General features: G+C 48.9%; 1 protein-coding gene across 1 annotated transcript in view; it reads right to left on the bottom strand.

The window, feature by feature from the left end:
- The window catches only part of nav2a (neuron navigator 2a), a 218943-nt gene that overhangs the window by 3146 nt on the left and 189397 nt on the right, over positions 1-26400 (bottom strand). The window contains exons 11-34 of the mRNA XM_062548737.1: positions 25244-25373; positions 23025-23331; positions 21773-22631; positions 20074-20529; positions 17541-17701; positions 16980-17156; positions 13709-13761; positions 11577-11600; positions 10765-10839; positions 7709-7792; positions 7404-7527; positions 6934-7094; positions 4774-4946; positions 4459-4612; positions 4005-4161; positions 3591-3691; positions 3313-3408; positions 2982-3150; positions 2426-2661; positions 1864-2018; positions 1632-1703; positions 1277-1473; positions 983-1101; positions 297-497 (exon numbers count right to left, since the gene is read on the bottom strand). Coding sequence (XP_062404721.1) covers positions 297-497; positions 983-1101; positions 1277-1473; positions 1632-1703; positions 1864-2018; positions 2426-2661; positions 2982-3150; positions 3313-3408; positions 3591-3691; positions 4005-4161; positions 4459-4612; positions 4774-4946; positions 6934-7094; positions 7404-7527; positions 7709-7792; positions 10765-10839; positions 11577-11600; positions 13709-13761; positions 16980-17156; positions 17541-17701; positions 20074-20529; positions 21773-22631; positions 23025-23331; positions 25244-25373 — 4441 coding nt within the window. The remainder of the gene's footprint in view (positions 1-296; positions 498-982; positions 1102-1276; positions 1474-1631; positions 1704-1863; positions 2019-2425; positions 2662-2981; positions 3151-3312; positions 3409-3590; positions 3692-4004; positions 4162-4458; positions 4613-4773; positions 4947-6933; positions 7095-7403; positions 7528-7708; positions 7793-10764; positions 10840-11576; positions 11601-13708; positions 13762-16979; positions 17157-17540; positions 17702-20073; positions 20530-21772; positions 22632-23024; positions 23332-25243; positions 25374-26400) is intronic.

Here is a 26400-nt window from a genome sequence, read left to right as displayed (position 1 = left end):
GATGGAATGTGCTGATATGTGCTAATAAAGATCTATTAAAGAACAACTGAAACAAGTTCTCAACTAGCTTTTATCTAACAACAGTAAGTGTAATGTTACAGTCGTCATACATAAGATCACTGACAGGTTACTATTCAAGATACAAATGCATGCATGTTTGGATGAGTGACACAATAATTTGTTTTTAACCACCAGTACCCTCAAATGTCTTCAAAGTACCAGACACTTGAATGGGAACATTAGCAGAAACCCTGCTTAGTTAGTTGTGTAATGGTCATTCAGTTTATGTCTCTCACCAGAGGGTCAGCGTCACTGTCGCTCTGAGTGGACGGCTTGGACACGCCCTCCCTGGGGGCAGAGTAGCCGTCGTAGCCCACGTCCTCTGGGCGGAGCTGCAGCAGCGCTGGCCAATCGGGCTGCTGGGGGCTCAGTGCCCATGGGAACGTCTCCAGGACCCACTTGGCAGGGTCTTCCCAATGTGCTCGGCGGCCATACAACTGGACAGTGAAAGAGAGAGAGAGGCCCATTTAACAGTGTTCAGATGACTAAAAGAAACCAGTTATGTGAAGATAACAACGTACGAGTCTGTCAAAGTAATCTATTTAGATATAATGTAATGTACAACTGTTTTGTCTGTAAAGAGATCCAACTACTAATCACGCATGTCTTACATGCGTGATGCATGTAAGACAAGCGTACTTGTGGACAATATGTGTAACAGTGATGATACATGGGGCAACCTTTTGCTGATGTTATTGAAAACGGTTCAATGTGATCTGATTGAATAATATAACATTTTCTATGGACAATTTAAGTTCTCCAGAAAAATGTTGCCAAACATCAATGGAAATGTTCCAAACAACAATACTTAGGAACATTGCCTGGCAACATTGTTCAAATGTTGCCTTATGTATCATGTGTGTGTGTGTGTGTGTGTGTTAAGATAAAATGGGAAAATGAATCCACAGAGGTGTGTTAGTACCTGCAGGCCCTCCCTGACTGCCTCCAGCATGTAGGGGATGATGGAGTAGTTCCACAGGTCAGTGAACCAGACCCTGGAGCCGTCCACATCCATGGGGCAGGACAGGAAGAGGCGTGGACCTGCACAACCAATGGGCACGCAGCAGTGAATCACCTCGAACTTCTACTGACACCTACACCAACTATCTCCCTATGATCACCAACGAACCCCCTATCTCAAGCTTCTGATGAAAATATTGCATTATTAAATTAATAATTATCATTATGACTTGCAGGTCACTGTTGTTTTTCTTACCGATGGTGACATCTGAGGAGCTGTGAGCCTCTAGGAATCGGTTGAGGTGATGCCATACGCGCGGGATCCAGTCGATGATCTTCACCAGCTCCTGGTTCCTGGTGCGGCTGCTGATCTCCGTCTCGATCAGCTTCCTGCGCAGGTAGCGGCCCAGGAAGCCCTTCACAGGCTCCATGTGATTGGCACACAGCACCCACCTGAAGCACACGCAGGGATACGCACATGAAAACCAACTGCTGCCATCTACTGGTCAAACATCTATTATTACCACTTTTATTTTTTTACACAGACCTTAGATGCAGGGGAAACTTTCCCTCATAGACAATTTTAATACCATATATAGAGATGGTGTTACCTGAAGTTGTGGTGAAGCTGCAGGTTTGGAGAGGAGGAAGTAGCCTGACTCATGGTGCCGATGATGTAAGGACTGCAGGGAGCGAAGCAGACAGAGGAGTTCAATACAGACAGATTCATTAAGGACACATCAATGTTTACATTATGTGAATCTGAACGCCAGGAAATGAACTACGGGGAGCAGAGAGGGACACGTAGTGAGAGGAACATCTCGAACGTTGCTTTGAACTCACCAGCGCTGGTACTTGCAGTTGAGCAGGCCGTTGAAGATCTCCCCCAGGGAGCTGACGTGGTGCAGGTTGTCCAGGATGACCACTAGGGGCGCATGTGCCTGCTGCCCCTCCACACTGCACTGCTCCCCCAGGCTGGACAGGTACTGACGCAGCTCCTGCAGATAGGGAGCGCAATCACACAGTGTTAAGATCTCTCAGGGGAAGTCCGTCCAGAGAAGCACATTCATGACTCTCAGGAACAGAAAATAAATCCTCTGTTGGATGATGACCAACGGTCCTACACTCTGCAATTGTCACGATTTATTAAGCAGGACACACAACTAAATAATGAACTAATAATTAATCACTGGCGGACCAGTACGCAACCAAAAATAATAAGATGCCTAGATGCCTGACCAGACTCAAATAATTCCTTCTCTAACAAAAAAATTATTGGGCCACACTTGTGTCATGGAGTTGGCTTTCCTCAGAAATTATCCCATAACTAATTTCCCAGTGGCCCTGACACCTCTTTTCGCAGTGAAGGCAACATGTCCTGCCATCTCCTCTAGTCATTCCCCACCTTGCTGGACTTGTGGTCGACGTTGAAGGTAGCGATGGTGGCCTCGCTGGGCTCCCGGCCCTCCTGCAGCACCAGGTGCTCGGCCAGCCGGGCCGCCAGGTGGGTCTTGCCGGTGCCGCTGGGCCCGGAGAGGATGATACGGCGGTGCTCCAGCAGCAGGGAGATGTACCGCTGCAGCATTGGCTTGGGGATGAGGGTCTCGAACACCAGGCTGTCCTGCGATTGCTCACTCACGCCTGCAGGGGGAGACAAAGCACATAAATATGACATCAACTCATGCACAGCATAGGGCTTCAGTTAGACTACTGACTTACACATACAGTGTTCTCACAAACACAATTAAGTTACTCAATTACTTTTACATCAAGGAAAACTAAATGTATGGTTTAACTGTTATACATCAAAGCGGTTTAACCACTTGCTTATACCATAAAAAAAAAATCCTGCATTTTTTTTTAACACTTGATTAGTCATAGCAAAAGTAAATGTCTACACTACGCATAAGATCATGCAACATGAGTGCATGTGTCTCTGTGTTGTAAGTGTGTGTGTGTACCTTTTAATGAGATGTTGATTGTGTTGTTGTCCCCCACCAGGTAGCCACAGGGCAAGAGCTCGGGGGTCTGAGCGCCAGTGGGTCGAAGCAAGTCTCCGATGCGGTAGCCCTCGACACTGTCCGAGCTCAGGCCCAGATGATTTGCGGGGTCCACGTGCCTGATGTACTCCTGACACACACACACGCGCACACACACACAAAAAGACATGATGAGCCTCTACATCCACACACTAATATACTCTGCATTGCTTTAACAGGTTATTGTCAGGGAAGGTGAGAAATCCCACACACTGTTCTACCTTACACCTAAAAGACAGGACTTAGCACTTACCTTGAACAACCGCCGTACCACACCATCAAGAACATCCCATTTGGTCTTGCCACTTACTCCAATGCAACCAATAAGGAACTCATTAGGTCGGCAATCCTATGAGAGGAAAGGAGAGAGAAAGAGAGAGAGAAAGAAAGAGAGGAGAAAGAGAGAGCGAGAGGGAGAGAGATAGAAGGAGAGAAATAAAGAGAAACATTAGGCAGGGAGGAATTAAGGTCTCCATTCTAACACACATTGTTATGAGTGGTATGTTGGTCCATCTGCACTCTGGTCCTCACCTCTCTCCACTTGCAGTCCTCATCCAGGCTGACCACGATCTTCACGTTCCGGCCATCCTTACGAGAGCTTCCCTCAGCCCCGGAGTCATCTAGTAACATATCTGAGAGGGACAGCACATAGGTTAGTGGAGGAAGTAAAACACACACACACACACACACACACACACACACACACACACACACACACACACACACACACACACACACACACACACACACACACACACACAACACACCCCTCTCCCCAATAAAAAACATGTACATATACACATACATACACACACACACACACATACAGTACATTAACAAACACACCATCATTGAAACACACACACACACACACACACACACACACACACACACACACACAAACCCCAATTTAAAAAACACATAAACCCAAGCACTAAGTCTCACCGAAGCTGGTGGAGTCGGTGAGGTTGACGCTGTGCTGGGAGAGGCCGGGGGTGGGCGTGCTGGGGTGGTGTGTGGAGCTCTGGGAGGAGGCTCTGCTGCTGCCGTGGGTATCCAGCTTCAGACGGTCATTCTCCAGCTTCAGCTTTTCGATATCAGACTGAAACACAAACACACACGCACACACACACGGTCAAGCTTAGTAATGTTGCCACTCTAACTGGTCAATATGTGAACCGGCTCTATGTGGACCCTGAGAGAGAGACAGAGGAAAAAGAGAGAGATAGTGAGAGAGAGAAAGAGAGAGAGCGCTGTGTGTGGACCTGCTCTATGTACACTGTAGACCCTGCGAGAGAGAGAGAGAGAGAGAGAGAGAGAGAGAGAGAGAGAGAGAGCTGTGTGTGGACCTGGTGTGTGTGTGTGTGTGTGTGTGTGTGTGTGTGTGTGCTGGTCTCACCTGCATGTGGTTCATGGCCTCCCTGAGCTGGTCCAGCTGGTGAGCGGAGCTGAGCGCCTCCAGACGGATGTCGGTCAGCTTCATCTCCTTCTCCCTGAGCTCCGTCCGCAACTGCATCACCGTGTCCGCCTCACTGTCCAGGCAGTCCGACATCCTACACACACACACACACACACACACACACACAAATCAGGGGATTATGTTAACAAAAGCATATACATTATAAATATACAAAATATGAAATGCATGACAAAAAAAAAAAAAAAGCTCAAAGAGGTCAATTCATTCTGATCCAGTTCCGTTGACATTGCTTACATTGAGTTGGAATGTGAGGTTCTGCGCATGGGAGTGGAGGAGGCAGAGCCGTTGTGAGGCAGCTTTGGTGACGAGGGGAGGGACGAGTCGGTCATCTCCTCAATGTCCGAGTGGGAGGACGCCGACTTCGGGGACTTCTTCTTGCCGAAGGCCTGCTTGAAGGAGCTCCGTAACTACAGCAACAAGAGAGAGGAAGAAATAGAAAGAATATGTGAGTGAAAGGGATGTGTGTATAACAGTCTCATACACGGGCTCTGGGAGTATTACAAGACAGCAGCAGGTCAAACAGTGCAAGAAGCAAGAAGAAAAGAGAGAGAAAGTGAGAGAAAAGAGAGAGAGAGAAAGCGAGAGAGAGAGAGAGAGAGAGAGAGGAAAAGAAAGAGAGAGAGGCGGGTCCATCAGGTTGGACAGGAACAGGGCTGTAAACACAAACGTCTGAAGCTGTGTGCTGGAGTCGCTTGTAAATACTTAGAGGGGCTCCTTTCTCTACCAACAGGAGTTAAAACCCCATAGATTTACATATTACAGTCCAACCGTCCATTATCTTCAGGGATTTCATGATTTTCAATGGTTCTCGTACAGGACAATTATGTTGCAGTTCTTCTGTGAAGTAGTTATTTTACATTTTTACTTAATGCTTACTATTAGACAGATTATAACTTGGACTCTGTTAAAGCACTTCAGGCCATATAATGCCTGAAACTGCAACACCCTCCCAGCAAATGATCAACATATTTCTTTCCTCAAAATGCCATAATGCAGCACAGCAAGTTTGTGTCACAGGACTCTTTAAAGAGTTACGAGGGATCATTAAGAAAACAAGCTCCGAGCAAGAACGAAAAAGAGGAATAAAAAGGGCAAAAGGTGAACAAAAGGAGAAGACTCGAGGAGAAAACAGAGGGGGGGTTAGTGGGCCAGGCTCTAGAGATGCTGGGTTAGGCAGGACAGGCTCTAGAGATGCTGGGTTAGGCAGGACAGGCTCTAGAGATGCTGGGTTAGGCAGGACAGGCTCTAGAGATGCTGGGTTATAGGCAGGACAGGCTCTAGAGATGCTGGGTTAGGCAGGACAGGCTCTAGAGATGCTGGGTTAGGCAGGACAGGCTCTAGAGATGCTGGGTTAGGCAGGACAGGCTCTAGAGATGCTGGGTTAGGCAGGACAGGCAGGACAGAGCAGGTGCTTCTTGCGCCTCACACACTCTTACCTCGTAGACCTGCCGTACGGGGCGAGAGCACGGTAAGGGAACAGAGAGAGACACACACACACACACACATACGCACAGGTTCAGTGGTGTTAATGCGGAAGAGAGTGGGTTTGGAGGGGGGAAGCCACAGCTTTGTGGTGTGAAGGAGAATTTACAAACCAACAAACCGCATGCACATACTGTATGCCAAGCAAAACCATCTTTGCAGGACTCATTTCACTTTTAGTTTCGACAAACTTATAACACCTTAGTTTTCGTTCTACAACACAACGTAAAGCCTCAATGACCTGCTTTTTGGCTGTAGTTGTAGGCCACCCACTGAGACTATGTGGTTGGTGCACGATGCAGGGAGCAGTGAGTTCATTAGACCCTCTTGCTTTTGTGGTCGCGTGACTCTTCCGCCCCCATCTTCCCTGTTTGCCCCCATCTAACAGGCTCCCGTGTGCACACCTGGGATCACCCGCCACTGGGGCAGAACTAAAACAAATCCCCAGACGTTTCTCCAAAAGAAGTACAACTCGCTCAACGCTCAGGCACGCCTCTTTTAACGAGCTTCTCCAGAAGTCCATTACTTCATCAAGGCTGAATGTACATCCTGTGCACTTTTCTATCGCTTCACTGACTCTGTGTGCATCTGATAATGTCTGTGGAGGACTTGAGCATTTGAAGAGTTTTGTTCCAAACTGCTATATCCTCAATTTGGATATCTTTTTTTTGTTTTTTTTCAAGTAATATCAGATGAATTGCAGTTATCGCTATTTGATTTATCTTCACTTAATCAAAACACATCTGCAATTTGTTTGATACTACCTGAAATGCACAATAATAAAAAAATATATATAATTTATGTCTATTCTTGAAAAATGAGATATTGCATTTTGAAACCAAACTCTTCACTCTATTTGTTGTCTCCATGTGTGTGAGAGTACACACAATAAGCGTGATGGCCCGCACTTACCCAGTTCTTCTTCTTCTTGTTCTTGCAGTTGGCTGATTCGGGGTTGTCCATGTTGCTGCCCAGGCTGGAGTGGCTAGTGGCACTGGTGATGCTGGACACGCTGTCCGACGAGTGCTGTCTGCGGATGCGCAGGTCTGGCTGCCCCGACCCATTACTCCCGGCTGCACACACACACACACACACACACACACACACACACACACACACACACACACACACACACACACACACACACACACAAACAAACACACACACACACACACAAAGTGTCAATAAGGCAGTCTCAGGCACATACAAATGGCTTTATGCAGCCGTGCACTTGCTAAAAGTTCTATTTTGGTATATGCTGAACTTTCTCACAAAAGTGTGTCAAAAGATTACAGACACAGGCTGATAAGAGGCTACTGACGATAAGAGTACAGACGTTAAATGCGGGTCTGTGTGTGTGTGAGTGTCCCGGAGGCGCGTACCTGTCTTGTCAGTCTTGTGTGGGAGCTCCGGGGTGTTGATGACGCCATTGATGGCCGCTTGGGCTACTGCATTCTGCTTCTTCAGCAGCTCAATGGTCTTCCTCAGTTCATTCAGCTCAGAGTCCTGGTGTGCACACACACAGACACAGACACACACACACACACACACACACACAAGAGAGAAATACAGAACAGAATTAACAGAGGAGCAAGCTTGAAAAATGTCTTGAAAAACGATTGACAATTATCATATCTGTCGCTGTTCTAAGTTCTGTCTAATTGCTGTTCTGGTAGACTCTTCTCACCTTCTGCTCCGCTGTCATGGTCAGGTTCTTCAGACGGATGGTCATGTTGGCCAAACTCTGCTCAAAGGCAGCCACCAGGTGAGCCTACACAACATAACCAACAGAGAGAGGGACACAGACATGAGGAACAAATGAGTGATTTCATCATATCACAATTTCACCTGATAAGGTCCCAAGGCTATCAATCCCCGATAAAGCCATACAACAACCATTGCTATGAAAACAATGATGGCGAAAAAAGCCTATCCAGATATGGCATAGGACACACACAAACACACACACACACACAGTATCGCACCTCAAGATCTGACCGTGTGGCCTGACTACCCCCAAATCCGCTGGCCTCCAGCTCCTGTGCTTGCCCTCTCCCGTGCTCCCCGGGCGGCCTGCTCCGGCTCAGCCCCAGCGAGGGGTAGCTGTTCAGGGGCAGCCAGGGCAGCACGCTCCCCTCCGGCTCCGGAGGCTCTGCCCTACCCTCCGCCATAGCCAGCCAGCCAGCCAGCCCCGACACCGTGAGTGTGAGTGTGAGTGTGAGTGTAAGTGTGAGTGTAAGAGTGAGGGGAGTCTGACAACCGAGCTCCACACTGACTGCTGGGGCTGACGGAGGAGGACTTAACTGGGCTGATGTTCTGATACACTCCACCCCACTCCACCCTATCCCCAACACCCCCACCCCGCTCCCGGGTCCCACTGCCGCCCCCATAGCTGCTGATAACTCCAGCAGACAAAGCAGAGACAGAGCGGGACCTTGACATACTTCAGCGCTGACTTGCCGACTTGTTGTCTAGCGCCTCGTGTTTCTCTCGCGCGTCGTGATAAAAACAGGCATCGTGACATATGTGTGTGAGTGCCTGTGTGTGTGTGTGTGTGGGGGGGGGGGGTCACACCTACGCCAGATTACCCACTCCAGACACAGACACTCTCGAGAGGACAGCCAGCAAGAGAGAGAGAGAGAGAGAGAGAGAGAGACAGACTGCACCCGGGATCTGGGCAGTCCAGACAGGCTTGAGTCAACAGCTTGAGTAGGAGAGTGAGCTGTGTTTCCAGGAGGAACAATGCAATGGCGTCCAGGGGGCTCTCGGATCAAAGCGTGCCCCACAAACGGGATTCTCATCAGGCCACAGAATGGCAAATACAGGCAATGACCCTGTCTCACACTCAGACATCACATTACGTGAGCAGCACTAGAGTGCACTGGGAGTTCAATCATGCACACACGCACACGCACACACACATAAATACACACGGACAAGCCTAAACCAAACCCAAACAACCACCCACTCTTGCTACTGACAAGGCCCAGACATGTGTTTGTGTGTGTGTGTGTGTGTTCGGTTTGTTTGGCATATTTGTGTGTGTGTGTGTGTGTGTGTGTGTGTGTGTGTGTGTGTGTGTGTGCATGCGTGCATGCACCACAGACAAGGCCCAGACATGTGTTTAAGTATGTGTGTGTGTGTGTGTGTGTGTGTGTGTGTGTGTGTGCACCACAGACAAGGCCCAAACGTGTGTGTATGTGTGTGTGTGTGTGTGTGTGTGTGTGTGTGTGTATGCACCACAGACAAGGCCCAGGCGTACGCCGTAGCAGAGCCCCTCTAATCCCTCAGAGCTGCATAGCGTGAGGCCGAATCGATCAACCCAAGCAAGCATGACATCCTTATATCACAGCTCCAGCGCCCATCCCTCGTGGGCTCAGTTACACAACAGGTGTGTGCCGCCCGCGGACAACCTCGGCTGCTCCTCCACAAACCGACACGCTCTCCTAGGACAGGGGGAGGGGGGGGATCTTTTCTTCCCCTCCCCACTATGAGTGATGATTTCCTCTGTCTCTCTCCCTCTCTACTTCAGAAGCCGTCTCTTGTGATAGTACCTGTGTATTCACATGTCTGGAACATCTAGTAAAATGTCGGAGGAGGAGTCGGGAGCTTTGTTCTGGCCCTCCTCAGGCCCGGCGCGGGTCGTAAATCCTGAGAGATCAAGAGGAGCGGAGCGGAGAGGAGGGGAGCGGAGAGGAGCGGAGCGGAGGCTCTCTGGGGACGGTCTGGTGCCCTGTTTAGACCTGAACGGCAGAGTTCTTCACTCACAATGCTTTTTCATTCACTTTTAAAGGAGAAGTGTGCAGATGTTGCTGCTGACACACTAGGAACACTTCAAGAGCTCCAGCAATGATGGGCCTGAAGACAGCAAATGAAAACAGACCCATAATACTGACACCCAAAACAAGGCAAACCAGTGGCATACGATGTGCAGAAACTTTGGACAGAGAGAAATTCTGTCTCGAACAATCCATTTTTCCCAAAAGTCAGCGAATCATTTGTCATAATTTCTGGAAAGTGCTATTTCCACAGCATATCTGCCTCAATTGTAGTAGTTTATTGTTGATCTAATATTTATCTGGACACCTCCCTGTCCACAGAAAAATAACTATACCACAAGGCATTTGAAGATTTATCAAACACTTCAACAACAAGGATTAACTACATCGTCGTAAGTCACTAAGCGACAAAAGTGAGGACAAAGACTTAGGTTTTATGAAAAGAATCCTCAATGAATCACACACACAAAAAGAATCTTTCCAATAACCCATCTTGTCTTTTGTCGCGTTGGCATCTTTCATCACTACACTTAACAGAGGTCATTTCCTTAAAGAGATGTTTACCCTTTGCAAAGCAGTTTGGGAGTGAGCAGACAAAAGAGCTTTTGTCGTCACAACAATAACAGTGGAAAGCAGCCAGCAGGTACAGTCTAGACCGCAACTACCGGAAACTTCTGCCTCGCGCGTCTGAAGGGATTAAGAGCTGTTCCGAACTGCTTTACATCGGAACGCCGAGCTGGTGCTGCTACACGTTGGGTTTTTCCAAAACAACAACAACAGTTACGCCTAACGCCACGCCAAAGGCCGTGGCCGTGACACGCGGGTGCGCAGAGAGCGGCCAGAGGGCTCTTTTTTTTCTCTTTTTTTTCGCCCGAAACCAAAACAAAATGTCCAGAAGACGGGAACGAAAATAAACCAGAGCGGCGTGGTTTGCGGAGGCGGACGATCTCGGCGGACAACTTACGTTGGCGCTGAGCTGCGTGGTCAGGGCGGACACTTTTTCCTGGGAGGCGTCCAGCTCTCGGCGAAGCTTTCGGATCTGAGAGGGGGAGAGACAGAGAGAGAGGGAGGGAGGGAGGGAGGGAGGGAGGAAGAGGAGAGAAAAGAAAAGGACAGAAACTGTATGAGCGAAGGAGATTGATGGAGGGCCTCTCTTCATATGCTAGGTTTTTTTTCTCTCTCTCTCTCAGGCTGGTGGGTGAGGCAGGGTGGGGAATAACATCTGTGGCGACTGAAAAAAGAGCGGGGGAGAGGAAAATGAAAGCAAGCAGGCGAAGAAAGAAAGAAAATGACAGAGGGGGAAAATAGAGGAGGGAACAGAGAGAGAAAGAAAAACACCACACAGGTGCATGTGCACAGAGCTCGGGCCAACTGTACTACATGTACAGGTGTGTGTGTGTGTGTGTGTGTGTGTGTGTGTGTGTGTGTGTGTGTGTGTGTGTGTGTGTGTGTGTGTGTGTGTGTGTGTGTGTGCGTGTGTGTGTAAGGAACAAGGGGCTGTGTGTAACTGAACACCAGACCCATAGTGGCCCCCCGTATTTGTGTTCACAACAGCTCCGCCGAAAGGAAAGGGAAGGCAAATAAAGACTCCAAATGAGACAGAGAGAGAGAGAGAGAGAGAGAGAGAGAGAGAGAGAGATTGGAACAAGGGATGGAGAGACAGATGGAGATGGAGGGAAAAGGGAAGTAAGGGATGGTCCCCCGAATGAGTGAGGGAGCATGAGGAGAACGAGGGAGATAGCAAAGAAAAAAGAAAGACACTGAAGCGGCTCTCACCTCCGACTGTGATTTCTCCTCCGTCTGGAAAGAGAGTGCAAAAAAGAGAGGGATGAAATCACGCTGTACAAGGAGGAGTGCATATCTTGTGTTCCTTATGGAGCCATTAGAGGGTGGGGGTATAATCACACACCCACACACACACACACACACACACACACTCACTCACTCACTCAGAGTACACCTTCAGGCTACATTGTCAGTCTCCAACAAAGCTTTTTTGTCAGACTATAACTTAGTGCAGACAGGGGGGCCTACAGCATGTTTCATTCTTGCTCTGAAGTCTCGTGTGATTTATGAGCAGTAGTTGTTCAAATGAGAGGTGGCGAGGCACATGGGTGTCTATCAATGCCCATGTCTAGGAGACAGACACAAGACACAAGACAGCTCCTGAAGGCAATAGCCTGCAAGAAGGTGGAACACCAAGCCAGACTAGTGTAATTGATTGGGGGGGGGGGGGGGGGGGATTGGCTAAACAATGGAGTGCTATGGTGAACAATGTTTAACACACACGCACACAAATATTCTGTACATTCTCACCCACACACACACACACGCACAAAACAAAAACAAACAATAGTATTACATCATTGTATGATGCTTTCGGAAAAAAACAACAACATTTGTTGTTTAACTACTTATGTCATATGACAAAAGCAAGACAAATGACCTTCCAGGCATTTGACTCTTGTTGTGAGTGAGCAAAAGGAAATTCCAGGTCGGTAATTGTCTACAAACACATTGTCGCATCTCACTCTGGTATGTCTGCGCACGGTGAACCTGCTGTTTTGGTTGTGTGGCAGTTGCTGTGAAGGTGTGGATGGCCGCGGGGAGGAGTTGACAAGTGTTATTGCACACAGTGAAGCCTCTCAAATGATTATCCCTTAACCGATTATGTCTGGCTGGGGCTGATAACCTGTCACAACAGTACGAGGTCAGGTCATGTATGTGCATGTGTGTCTGTCTGTATGTCAAATGTCTCTTCTCTCACTCTATGTAATGTTTGAGTGTGTGTGCGTGTGTGTGTGCGTGTGTGTGTGAGTGTGTGTGTGTGTGTAGGTGTGTGTGTGTGTGTGTGTGTGTGTGTGTGTGTGTGTGCGTGTGTGCGTGTGTGTGCGTGTGTGTGCGCGTGTGTGTGTTGATAAAGGCCAAGTTGTCATAACAGTGCGGAGCCTGATGAAAGCAAACAAAACAGCGCAGTGCACTCCTATGGCACAGCATACAGCACACCATCTCTAGACCAGCAGCACAGACATCACATAGCAACACAATGCAAATCACGCAGTAACTGGTCAGCTTCGTCTGAGGCTCAGGGAGTGGTCAGACCTCACCACTGCACATAGAGCATTACATTGGACAGTAATCAATACTCCTAGATAGAAACTAGTATATTCACTATTCATTAGGGTCAGGTGCTGGGCTGACCGGTGTGTCTCCCTACCGTGCTCCCCCAGGGTGTGACTGCTCCCGTGAGGGACAGAGTGGCCATCATCTTGGATCGGTCTCGGTCAGTAGCCTGTAGTCCCACACGACCCTCTCAAACGACTCTAATCTCTACTCAAAGCTGTACTAGCCAGCTCCAGTTACTCTCTCTCTCTCTCTACACACACTCAGATACACATACACACACACCTCACCCGCAGCGGGAACTATCTCTAAAAGCCTAAAACGACACCTGCTCAGGTGAATATAGAGACCTGAGGCTTTTTTTTTACTGCGCACCTGTGGGGGTGTGGCCAACCTGGCCCACACCCAGCACTGATTGGCTCGGGCTCTACACGTGGGCGTGTCTTTGAGCACAGAGCACCAGCCAAAGTTTACTTTGCAAACATCCACTGTCTGGTTCGAGAGCAGCTCCTGGCTCTCAAGCTCCACTGCCGGGACAGGACTGGCGCGGGAACTTGATACGTGCCGGTAATTACACTCGAATTGAGCAATTCCCAAGTGACTGATCTGAGCAATTAATAACAGGCTCGCTCCGGAGAGAGCTTGGTTGTGGTTGCGCACTTAAGGGATTACATCATGACGGACCCTCACAGGAAGCAATGCCCACTGATGGACAATGGCTTGATAAGTCCTCTGGGTGTTGTTCTGGTAAATGACAATATAGATATAGAGGGAGGAACACTCACCGTGGAGTAGATGGAGGAAGTGCTGGACACCAGGGATAGTGAGGAGCCGTGAACTACAAACAAAGAGGGAAAACACACACAGAAGAACATTTGAGGCTCTGTTGAACTTTGAGGGGACACACACACACACACACACACACACACACACACACACACACACACACTCACACCTAGTTATTAACCCATCAATTCAAAACATGACTCATAAAAGCTATCTTTGCCATTTTTTTCATATAACAACCTCTTCCCCCAGCAGTAGCAAGGAAAGCTTCAGATCAAGCTAACCTAACTTGTCCTAACCTGACTTGCTCCTTTGCCTCAGTGATAGAAGTAATACCAATGAAAGGCTGTTTTGGAAGAGATCATCCCACACACACACACACACACACACACACACACACACATACACACAGAGAGACAGACACACACACACACACACACGCACACACACACAACCACACAACCACACTCTTGCTTCCATGGTCAAGGGGAGTGTCGGGGTGTGGACGACAAATTACAGCCCTATAAATCACGCCAGTCAACACAGGCGCCTTTAATCGGCCAATCAGCATCCTCCCACGGGGCGCGCTCACTCGCTCACTTCCTATGCTGAGAGCGGCGCAGAGCCGGGGCCACCGCTGCCGCCAAGGGGGGTTGTGGGTACGCGGTCACGGGGGAGACTGATGACAGACCTCACAGGGAGATCACCCAGGAGATGGAGAGGGAGCGGGAAAGGGATGGAGAGAGAGAGAGAGAGAGAGAGAGTTTGAGGAGGGAAGGAGAAGAAGAATGAGGAAAGGAGAGAGAGGAAGAATAAAGAGAAAGAAAAGGAAAAAGAAAGAAGCAGGAAAAAAGAAATATAACAAAGAGAAAGAGAGAGAGAGATAGAGATATAGAGTGACAGACTGAATGGAGGAGGGCTACAATACTTTGAGATTCATTTATCAGATGTGGGGCCAAATTTGAACAGTCCAATAAGAAATCTAGTCCAACGCTGAGACCGCACACGACACATTTCTGTGATAAATGCTCCTGAGGTGTGAACAGAGGGGAGGTAGGATGACGGGGTCAAGTGTCGCGGCGTGTAACCGTGGTAATGACTATCTGGGAGGGACCAGTGAGGGTGATTGACAGTGTGTTATCATACCAAACAACGCTCCAGAAACTCAACTCCTCGGAAACACAAAACACACCAACCGACATAAACACTCTCACGCACACGCTTGCGGTCACGCATACACACACAAACACAAACATGATATCACACACTCATAAACTGATACACACACTCACACACACAAACACACTCACATATCAGCACATAAATATGCAAAAAAATATAAGAACATGCACTGATCCACACACATGCAAAGGACTCACAGACACACACACACACAGACACAGACACACACACAGACACACACACACACACACACACACACACACACACACACACACACAGGTCCCGAGGCTTTGCGTATCTGACTTGAAACTTATCCTGCTTCCTGATAATAAACCCCCTCTGTGTCTGTAACAGCTTTATAATTAGTATTTGAGGAGTCCTCGGGGTGGGAACTGAGAACAGGGTATGTTTGGAGGAGTTAGCAGAGAGACGGAGAGAGAAAGTGAGACAAAGAGAGAAAGAGAAACAGTTCCCAGAAAAAGAGGGATAGAGAGGGAGAGATAGAGAAGTATAGGATACATACTGTAGGATGACATGTCTCCAACGAAAGGTCTATAATAACATACACACCTTGCTCTAGTCTCAGTTTTGTTGTGTGTGTGTGTGTGTGTGTGTGTGTGTGTGTGTGTGTGTGTGTGTGTGTGTGTGTGAGGATGGCACAAATTCCCACAGCTCTCTCAACAAGTGGTTCTCTGGTTACAGTGTCAGTGGGTTTAAAAGCTCTGCCATCTTTAGGATTCACGCCAGAGCACAACAGAGCTGTTTTCGGTCTCATGGCACGGCTGAGATTTTCTTCTGGTTAACTTATCCTAATCTTTATTTAACCAGCTGCCTTTGGTGTTCACAGCTGATTCTCAAAAGACATGATTGTAACTAAGAACACGGCTGAAAGTTGTTGTTCTTTTCCCCTACTCTCGGTCACACTTTTTGGCACTTTGAAAGATATGATCAGATGTCAGAGGTTTCTACGGCAACCCTTCTTTGTAAGGAAGTATCGTTTCCCTGAATGAAGTTGCGAGATTACGTTACACAGAGGTGGCTTAGCCCACTCCCTCATAGCTCGCCCCGCTCCTTGTGAAACCCTTTTCTCTGAGACGCCTATCGAAAGATAAGTGGCCGAGTTCCAGCACATAACAGACAGGGGTCCTGACTGACATGAATGCAACACTAGCCTCTATTGACGCCGCACAATGGCCGCTTTTCTGTCCAGCTCACGTTCCTGCAGTGGACGAGAAAAGCGGCGGCGGCCGCTGATTCTGCCGTCTGCGATCTCTGTGTACTTAAACTGATAGGATTTGGCCCCGTGAATAGATGAGCAAATGTTTGCCTGACGACGCGCGAGGCCGCTGAATAGACTCGGGACCGCCACACACAGGCAGAGTGAAAAAGAGGCAGCTGGGCCCGACTTACTGGTGCTGGCATCCAAATAATAAGTGGCTGAATAAAAAAAAAGTATCAAAGACTGAAAATGAGACCACATTAGGGGCGGGCGGAGAGGAGAGGGGATTATTTAATCCCTGATGTGAGGCAGAATGGGATGTCCAGCCGTGTTGCTGTTGTAATCCTGCATCTATTACATTAAACAAACATGGCCATTACATGGCCTCCTGCTGCTAGACAGCCAGGATGCTCTTGGCCGACAATATCGGCAGCTGAGCTCTCTCATTGGTCCGGGTGCTAGTTCACTGGTCTCTGGACAACTAAGAGCATGTTGGGTCATTTCTAATGAGAGACAGATGGCTAGGAGGAGGGAGAGATAGGTGGAGGAATCTTGCCATCACTGCATTCCTTATGAAACTCACACTCTAGCTCACCCATTCAATCTATAGTAGCTCAATCAGAGCCAAATCCACCCTATTGCTCCCTCTCACTCACTTCATTAATTAATGTATTTATTCATTCATCCATCTCTTCCTTCTTCCCCCTCTCACTCAAGAGTTATTCACTCAGTCACTCAGTCACTCAGTCACTCACTCACTCAGTCAGTCAGTCAGTCACTCACTCACTCACTCACTCACTCACTCACTCACTCACTCACTCACTCACTCACTCACTCACTCACTAATCACTAATCTCCTGATCCCTCACCTTCCTCAAAGCCGTCCCTGAAGGACCCGGAGCGGCTCATGGTCCTGGTCTTCTCGTCCAGTGACATGCAGGAGTTGCGCAGGCGGGAGTCTCCCGGGTCCAGCGAGCTGTCCTGATTGGTCAGGCCGTTGTTGCGCAGGCTGGCCAGGTTGATCTGTGCCGCTGTGGTAGGGCTCGCTGTAAAACCAGATACGACATCAGAGAATTGGTTAGCGGTCAACACCAGAACATGTCAGCTTGGCGTTCGCCCTGTCCATTCTCATTGCCCCAGGACACTGCTGTTGCTTGTGGTGTTGCAGGATGTTGTACAGTATGTTGTTTCCTTTATTGTTAGCATGCTAACCCATACTCCCTCTCAACTGCCATCTTCCTCCATCTCCTACTCCTACTCCTTGACTAGTACTTAAACCTCTGCACTCTCATGGTGCGTGTATTTACATATGATCTTAAATACATGATGACATAGTTACACTTAATACTTAAAAACATAAATACACAGTATAATATATATTTATAAATAAATGTATGTCAATGTGAATGTCGATGGTTGTGGCGACTGACCGAGCTGGGCGAAGTTGAAGCGCGTGCCCGAGGGCGAGGTGAGGCTGGAGCCGGTGGAGAAGGGCGAGTTGCTGGCCGAGTCCTGCAGGCCGCTGGTGGAGTGCGAGCGCAGCCAATCGCGCGCCTCCTCGTGGCTACGCAGCTGTGAGGAGGGCGTGTACCTGTGGCACGGGGCGAGATGCAGACAGAGACGCGTAAGAGACGACACTCAACACATCACATCACAACACAACACAACACAACACGGGTCACACGCCATAACAAAGTGCTCGTGGCAGGGAGGAAAGACACACACAAATATATGCAAATGCTTGTGGGGTTTTTTTTTTCAGAAGTTATTTTGTTTAGTCTTCTAGAGGAATAGCATCATTGCTGGGAAACACACCAAGCATTTAACTGTTATTGATTTACTTTAAATGCAATAGCTTAATACTTTGTCTGACAGGCAAAAAAAATACCATAAACCATTAAGTATCATGAGGTTATAAATGATAATACAATTAATGAGAAAATGAAGCCCTGTTAGGTTTTTTAAATACAGAAGTAATAACATCCAGATTTTCAAACAAACAAAAAAGTGCTGCAACATCAACTGGAACACATAGGCATATCAGCACACATCAACCTAGGAAGAAAACAGGATTTAATGGCAACAGAAATACACCAAACAGAGCCCACACACAAGTGCAAACACAAAACGTGATTCTGTAGCGGTTGTGCGCACACACACACACACAAACACGCGTGGCTGGTGGCATGCTCTCAAAAGGAAGCGCAAAAAAACCCAAAAACAAACGTGTGCAAAATGTGAAAGCATCGCCCAAGAAACAAGCCTGAGTGTACATAAGCCTGGAAGCACAGGGAGTGGAGAAGAGGAGAAAAGACAGAGAGAGAAAGAAAGAGAGCAAGAGAGCAAAATGAATGAAAAAGAAAGAAGGAAAGAAGGAAAGAGAAAGAGAGAACAAGTGAAAGGAAAAAAGAAAGCACTGAAAAAGCAACACAAAGAAAGACTGAGAAAACAAAAGAGAGAATGAAAGAAAGAGAGAGAGAGAGAGAGAGAGAGAGAGGGAGAGAGAGAGAGAGAGAGAGAGAGAGAGAGAGAGAGAGAGAGAGAGAGAGAGACAAAAGCACTGGATGAGAGGAGGTGTGCTGTGACAAAGAGCGAGACTTGTGCACATGGCGAGGCTGGCGAGAGCGCGCGGCGCACCTGTACTTGAGTCCCTTCTTGGGGAGCGTGTTTCTATCACTGTTTGAGTCACTGTGGGAGGGGAGGGGAGAGACACACTTCAGCGAGAGGGACAGGAGATGTGGTACCACTCACTAACCACAACACTTCATCATGTCTCTTAACTTGTGTCTTCCAAAGACAGACCATCAGACAGACAGACAGACTGGTGAACTCAGAAACACACACACACACACACACAGCCACACAGATTACAGTAGAAATCGCCTTGTTTCCTTATAAAGTGTTTCAGAGGATATTTACTACACCAATAGTAAAAGGAGAATGCTCAGACATTTGAGTCTTTAATTACATTTAAAGTGAATTCTTCTATTTCTGTTGAGTGGAAACTGAAAAAAGTGTCCTCAGTAATGTATTCTGTTTGCCACTTCAATATACAGAGTGTCAGAACCCGTTAACGGCGAGCATTGAAACTTATGAGAGAACTCACTTAATACATAACTATGCCCACTAGAGGGCACTGTTTGAACACTGATAGCATAGCTGTATCTATCTACGGCTCTGACTGACAGTAAAAGACACCCACTTCTCATATGTAGCCGGGGTTCATGTCTCATTAACTGGAGGGTTATCCAAACACACACACACACACACACACACACACACACAAAGAGCAAACAAAGAAGCCACGGAGTTTAGTCACAACAAAGGCCACAAGCAGCAGCGCCAGGTCACACAAAACCCATTACCTCTCTTGTTTCCGTGGTAATGTGTTGCGGCTGAATTTGGGACTAGCGGAGGGAGAGGAGAGGGGACTGGGGGCGGGGAGGGAGATGGAGAACGAGGGATAGAGTAGAAACACACACAGAGGGAGAGAGAGGAATGGAGAGATGTAAAGAGAAAGAGGAGAAGGGATAAGACAAGAGGAGATATTACATTATAGATTATAGAGACCCAAATTTCAGATCACACCAAAGGTTTTAGAGACACTGCGTCCATACATATTAGATGTACTTTGATCTCAGAAACACCATTTTTCTATCCTAAGAGGATACAAGGTCCAAAAATATATGTATGCTGGTGTCTGAAATATCTTTATGCTTTCCTTAATTCTGCAAGTCCATCTGCTGATTCTTTGTATGAAACCTGCACCAAAGCTCCATCAGCAAACATCAACTTTTGATATCAAAATATCCACAAAAACACAGAGGCTGAAACTCTCCCCATATCTCCACCATAACCCAGAAACATCACACACACACTGTATCAAACATGGACGTATTAAAGACGCACTCAGATGGAATGCATGAATGACGGACAGATCCAACCCCTATGCGTCTCTCTCACCTCTCGGACATGCCGGTCTTGGCGCTGCCGGTCCTGGCCAGCATGGCGTGGCCGGCGTCGTGGTCTCGGTGCGGCCCGCTGCCCAGCGACATGTCGATGGACTCGCTGCTGGTGTGCATGCTGGACACGGACGGGTAGCCCAGCGCCGACGAGCTGCTCATGGTGGTGCCCCAGGTGCCCGTGCCCGTGGAGTAGACTGAGCCGGGGCTGGAGGCCGGCTCGCTGCCCAGGGTCCCCAGCGTGCCCACTGCCCGGCCCCCGTACAGCGGGCTGCTGCCACCGCTACCCCCACCACCACCGCCGCCGCCGCAGGGCCCGGTGGACGGGGAGTCCAGGGGCCCCGAGCTCTGGGTGTGTCCCAGCGTGGCGTGCGGGTTGGAGATGACCACCGAGTTCTTCATGCTCTCGGCAGTGGTGACCGGAGCCTGCTGCTTACCGGCCTTGCCACCAAAGAGCCTGGGAGAGAGGGAGAGACAGGGAGGGGAGGGAGAGATAGAGAGAGATGGAGAGAGAGAGGGAGAGAAAGACAGGGAGGGAGAGATAGAGAGAGGGAGGGAGAGACAGAAAAGAGATACAGAGAAAGACAGAGGCAGGAAACAGAAAGATAGACAGAGATACAGGCAGATGTAAAAAAAGAAAGAAAAAAGACAGGAAAAAAGGGGGAAAAAGAAAGAAAAAAAAGTCAGTTATTAGATTTCAGCGATCACAGCTATGAATTGTTGAGTGAAAACTGCTGATGTCCATTCTGCAACACAAGAATGACCCGCAGCAGAGCTGACGAGAGGGGATTAGATTTACAGTGCTGACCACCTGACCTTTGCATGACCAAGGATCATGTTTTAACACTCCGCAAACAAGCAGGGGGCCTCAGAGGCCATCCTCACTGCCCCCTCCGCCCATCCATCCGTCCCCCCCCCACCCCCCCACCGACTACTCTACGGAAAGTCTTACTGCCCAATGGGATTCTCTCTGAAGTGTGTGACTTTAAAAAAACAAAAAAAAAACAAATCCCATCCGAGAAAAGAGTTCCTCTCGGAAGAGCATTCCTCATCACTAACGGGACACAGGTGGGTGGTGAAACACGAGCCCGGCTGTCTTCTCGTGACCTCATCAAAAAGCGCTGTGTAAACAGTCACTTAGACAGGGCCAGCCGCTGACCCTGAACCGCACGCAGAGGAGGGGAGGGAGATGTGTGTAGCTTTAGGAGAGAGAGAGAGAAAAAAAGATCTTTCCGTCTCTCTTGTTATCTCTCTCCATCTATTCATCAGCCTCTACATCCATCATCGGAGCGGGGGCCTCACAAGACCGCAGAACCAGGAGGGGTCAGAGACAGAGGAGAACACTCTCCATCAGTCAGACCAATGGTAACGTTTAGAATATCATACCTGTACCATGCATGTGCATTTCAGTGTGGTTGTGTGTGTGTGTATGCAAGGGTGTTTGCTGTCCAAATGTGTGGATCTATTGCATCATTTATTTCCAATTTTATTTTATATTAATGTAATATTTCAGCATGAATATATTGCACTAAAACACAAAAATGCTATATTTTTAACCCATGTAACCCATGCTATCATTTATGAACCCCTGCAAATACACTAGAATCTCTGCTAGTGCCCACTTTTAAGCATGTCATTGTGATCCCTAGTGTGTGCGTGTGTGTGTGTGTGTGTGTGCGTGTGTGTGTGTGTATGTTTACCTGCGTAACGTTGGCGAGGACACCTCAGCGTACTTGCTGCCCTGCTGCCGGGCGGTCTGGGGGATGGTGGCGGCTCCTCCGCTGGAGCCCTGGGGACTGGACCTCGTGGGGTCCATCTCCGAGGCGCCCTTCTCCCGGTCCGTCTGGTTGGACGGCAGGGTGCTGCTGCCACCCTTGGGCACGTCGCAGGGCTTCGAGGCGGCGGCAGCAGCGGCGGCGGTGGTGACGGTGTGGCCGTGAGAGTGTGTGTGGCCGTGGGCGTGCGCGTGGGAGTGTGTGTGGGCGTTGGAGGGCCCGGTGAGGGCCGACAGGCCCGGGGCGCGAGCGCTCAGGCCGGACTCGATGCTGCTGGTGGACGAGCGGTTGCCGTTGCGCGCGGCGGCTCCGGAGCGCGAGGGCCTGGGCAGGCTGCGGTACTGCAGCGCCGAGCGCATGCCGGACGACAGGTAGCCGTCCTCGTGCCCCGCCCCTCCTCCTCCTCCTCCTCCTCCTCCTCCTCCTCCTCCGTCGATGGAGGACCCCTTCAGGGCCGCCCCCCGCCCTCCCACCGTCAGCGCCGCCGACTTGGGGATCTTCCCTAGCGTGGCCGAGCCGCTGGTGATGGTGGCCCCGCTGGCCGTCACCATGGTGATGCTGCTGGTGGTCCCCAGGGCGCCGCTGGACTTCTTGAAGCCGAACGTGCTGGTGGGGATGCGCGCGGAGGAAGTGTTGGCGGAGGACGAGGAAGATGACGATGAGGAAGGCTTCCTCAGGCCCTCGTCCCCGCTGGTGCGGCCTGCGTCGGAGGGCGAGCGCTGGATGCTGGTGGAGTGTGTCGGCAGGCAGCCCTTCTCAGACACTTTAGCGTCGTCTGTCTTGCCTGTGGAGATTAGACCATGCCCAGAATTCAGTTGGAGGGATCTGGCAATATCTGCTGACACATCAGAATTATTCACCACCAATAGATGTTTTTTATGTCTCTCTGAGAATTAAATGGTCCCACCAGTAAGAAACCCTAGAAGCATTTTTACATACTGCATACTGTAAATAATACTGGTGTTTATCAAGCACAGGGCAGAGCGGTATCATTTCTGTAAATAGCTGTTTTGAAACGCCAAGAAATGCCCAAACGTGATGACGTGTTATGAGATTTAGACCATACACACAGACATGTAGCTCTTAATAAATCTCTTAAAGACAGACAATAAGAGCTTTAGACCAAACATACAGGCATGTGTCAGCCCCTAGACTGCTAAAGACACCCGTCCCTTACCAGCGCTGTGAGTTTTGAGTGTGCCCGTGCTGCCCGCTGTTGTGCCAGTCTTGGGGCGCGGCGAGGTCACCCCGACCTGTGCCGTCATGCCACGGCGCCAGGACCCTGTCTGCGAGATGGCGGGGATCTTACGGCCCGAGCCGCCCTTGTCGGACTCGTCCGACACGTCCGAGGGGTTGCGCCGCCACTTGGAGCCGTGCTCCATCTTCACGCCGCTGTCCGAACCGCCGTCTGACCGCTTGACCTCGTCGCCGGACCATGCGGAGTGCCGCTCGACCGCCGAGTGTTTCTCCGAGTCCGTCTGTGGCTGTGGACCCGGGAGGAACAAAAAAGCTAGTTTAGTCACAGATAACTGATCCCACCATACAGCCTGCTCAACATATACATTATTGCATTGTTCTCATATATGGACATTCTGGATATATGGCCCCGCCATGCAATATGGTAGTAATGAAACCTTACATTACTGCCACAGCCTTACAATAACAGTGCAAAGGGGAAATAATCAGTGCAGCATCCATGCCATGACGTCCAGGCACGAAACATGTAGCATGACTGATGTCCAACTTATTACTTTTCTCTTATGACGGCCAGCGCAGCACGGCTGCCTGTGCGCAGGTGATTCCACAGTCACGGGCGTTTAGGAAGTGATTCAGCGACACAGACTCCTGTGGGGGGTGTCCAATAACTTTGTCCTCCCTCGTGATAATTGCTACCGGTGAATGGCTGAGAGGACCTTTTGTTGCCCCTGGAAACCGTAGCCACAGGGGAGACCCACTTGGCTAATATATAAGGAAGGTTTTTTTTTTTTTTTTTCGGTACGCAATGAGGTCACAAGCGAGCTCTTTGTCTCCGCCCGTCTTTGTTTTCCTAGAGCGCAGGCCCAGGGTGCTGAAAAGGGACGCGGCCCTCTCGGGAGAGAGAGGTGCATGATGGGCCTTGGCGGCTGAGAAAACGTTGTGGGGATTATAAGGCTGGGCGTTGGCCTGGGAAACCTGGGAAACCTTGACGGACCCGCCGATACGGAACTCTACGGGACCGGTCGATAGCGATACGGTCTCTGTGTTTTTCTTCAGTGGCCACCTCTGAATTGGAATTTAATGGCTTGAGCCCTGTTCAAACATTTAGCCGTTTAGGCTGCAAGGTTCACAGCGGTGTTGCCCACTTGTCAAGTTTTTATTACCCCCCCACTCCATTTTAACTACCTCAGGAATGTGAGAGGACAGCAAACACAAACACTGTAAAGAGAGAGAGAGAGAGAGAGAGAGAGAGAGAGAGAGAGAGAGAGAGAGAGAGAGAGAGAGAGAGAGAGAGAGAGAGAGAGAGAGAGAGATTGAGTGTGTGGGTTATATAGAAGCTATATAGAGAAGCTCAAGAGATTGAGCACACAGTCCATTTTAAGAGGTCAGTTCAAGACAGACTCTCCAGGCAGGCTTTGTGTGAAAGACAAATGACCCCCGTCATAAAAGACATTAGCGAGAGTGTGGATTGGACCATAACACAGCCCCAAAAAACAGCAACCGTGGAAACAAAGCATCAGCAACCCCCAGCAACACTGCTAAGGTTATGTTACACAGACGTCTATAACCGCAAGCAGAGAGAAAGAAGATCTCCATGAAAACATATTTCATTAAGTGGTTTGAGGATTTTTTTTCTCTTCCCTCTGCACTATGTGGGGAATTTTTGAACCCGATTCCCATCGGATGAAATCATCCCTCTGGCATGGGACTCTACCAGGTTGGAGTTGGGACGTGAAACTGGCTCTTATTACCCATCAGAAACTACATGTATGAAACCCAAAACAAGTGTTGTTACATGACGTCTTTTCTTTGCATGCATTCTTTGCAAATGCATGTTCATGTCTATCGCATATGGCAGATCAATCCATCAAGCAGACAGGCCCTTAACAGACCAGTGTTCACATACTACCACCAAACTCTACTGTCCACTCTCTGGGTCCACTGTTTTGTATACTTTGATTATATTTGACTAATTATACTTTGAATTGTATATTTCACTCACATGAAAGTTATTGCAACACCAGTGGCCACTGGACTATTACTGGATTATACTGGATGTTGGTGGGGTTTATACCGGATAACCAAATCAAGCGCGCACTGTAAAAGCCTTCACATAATGGGCTTTGGAGGCTATCAGCTGAATCACCAGCTGCTCGACTAGGTGTTCGGGTCACCAGGTGAGGTTGGAGAAGTGCTTACCTGTCCGCTCAGGGTTTTGCGCGTAGTGGCCGGCGTGTTGGCGTACGAGCTGATGGAGGAGCTGGTGTTGATGTCATCGGTGTCGATGGTGTCGCTAATTCCGCTGCTCACTGAGCTGCTGTCGTCCCAACTGAGGAGGCAAATGGAGACCAACTCTGTTAACCACACAGCCACATTCACTGTACCAAACATCGTCCTTCTCTCCTGACCTCCCAACTGAGGAGACAAAAGGAGACCCACTCTGTTAACCACACAGACACATTTACTGTACCAAACATCATCCTCCTCTCCTGACCTCCCAACTGAGGAGACAAAAGGAGACCAACTCTGTTAACCACACAGCCACCAAACATCATCCTTCTCTCCTGACCTCCCAGTGGAACATCGGGTGCTGATTAACGCAAAACACTGATGGCAAGAGCTTTACGATTTAAAACAAAAAACTCAAGATCATCGATGAATACACCCCAATAACCATTAGGGATTTCAGACATTTTAACATGGAAAGCATGAAAACATTTCTGTGCCATGACTATGATATCGATAGTATCCTGGTATGATAGTACTGGCCCCAGATCAGATGTGAAGAGACTGTGTGTTATGAAGAAGAATGAGTTTCTGTGACCTCATATGTTACCATGGGTAATGGGTAATGGGCAAAGGTATGCAGGACACCATCATCACTCAAACAATCACACACACACACACACACACACACACACGCGCACACACACACACACACACACACACACACACACACACGCACAAACACAACCTAGTCAGGTTGGCTATAATACCAAAGGCATTGATGCTCAATCATCTTAATCCATTGTGACAAGGGTGCACTAGGGAGCGTGAGCTACGCTACACGTTCAAAGGGATCAATCCTGTGGCCATCTCCAGGGAATATGAAAACCGATAGGAACATGATTTTGAGAATTACAGAGTGACAGCCAGACGGTTAGAAGGATTACCAGACAGAGTCATACATGGATGGAGCGCAGACATTGATGATGAGACAGACGGACAGACAGAGAGAGACAGAGAGAGACAGAGAGAGAGAGAAATGGAGAAAGAGAGAGAAAGGGAGGAAGACAAAAACAGGGGACAAAATGCCTCGGAGCACTTAGGTTCTGTGTCACCACAGCTGCAGCCCT

Source organism: Sardina pilchardus, chromosome 11, assembly GCF_963854185.1.
Source record: "Sardina pilchardus chromosome 11, fSarPil1.1, whole genome shotgun sequence".
Lineage (NCBI taxonomy): Eukaryota > Metazoa > Chordata > Actinopteri > Clupeiformes > Clupeidae > Sardina > Sardina pilchardus.
The sequence above is the reverse complement of the archived record's forward strand: the minus strand, read 5'-3'. Positions and strand labels throughout refer to the sequence as shown.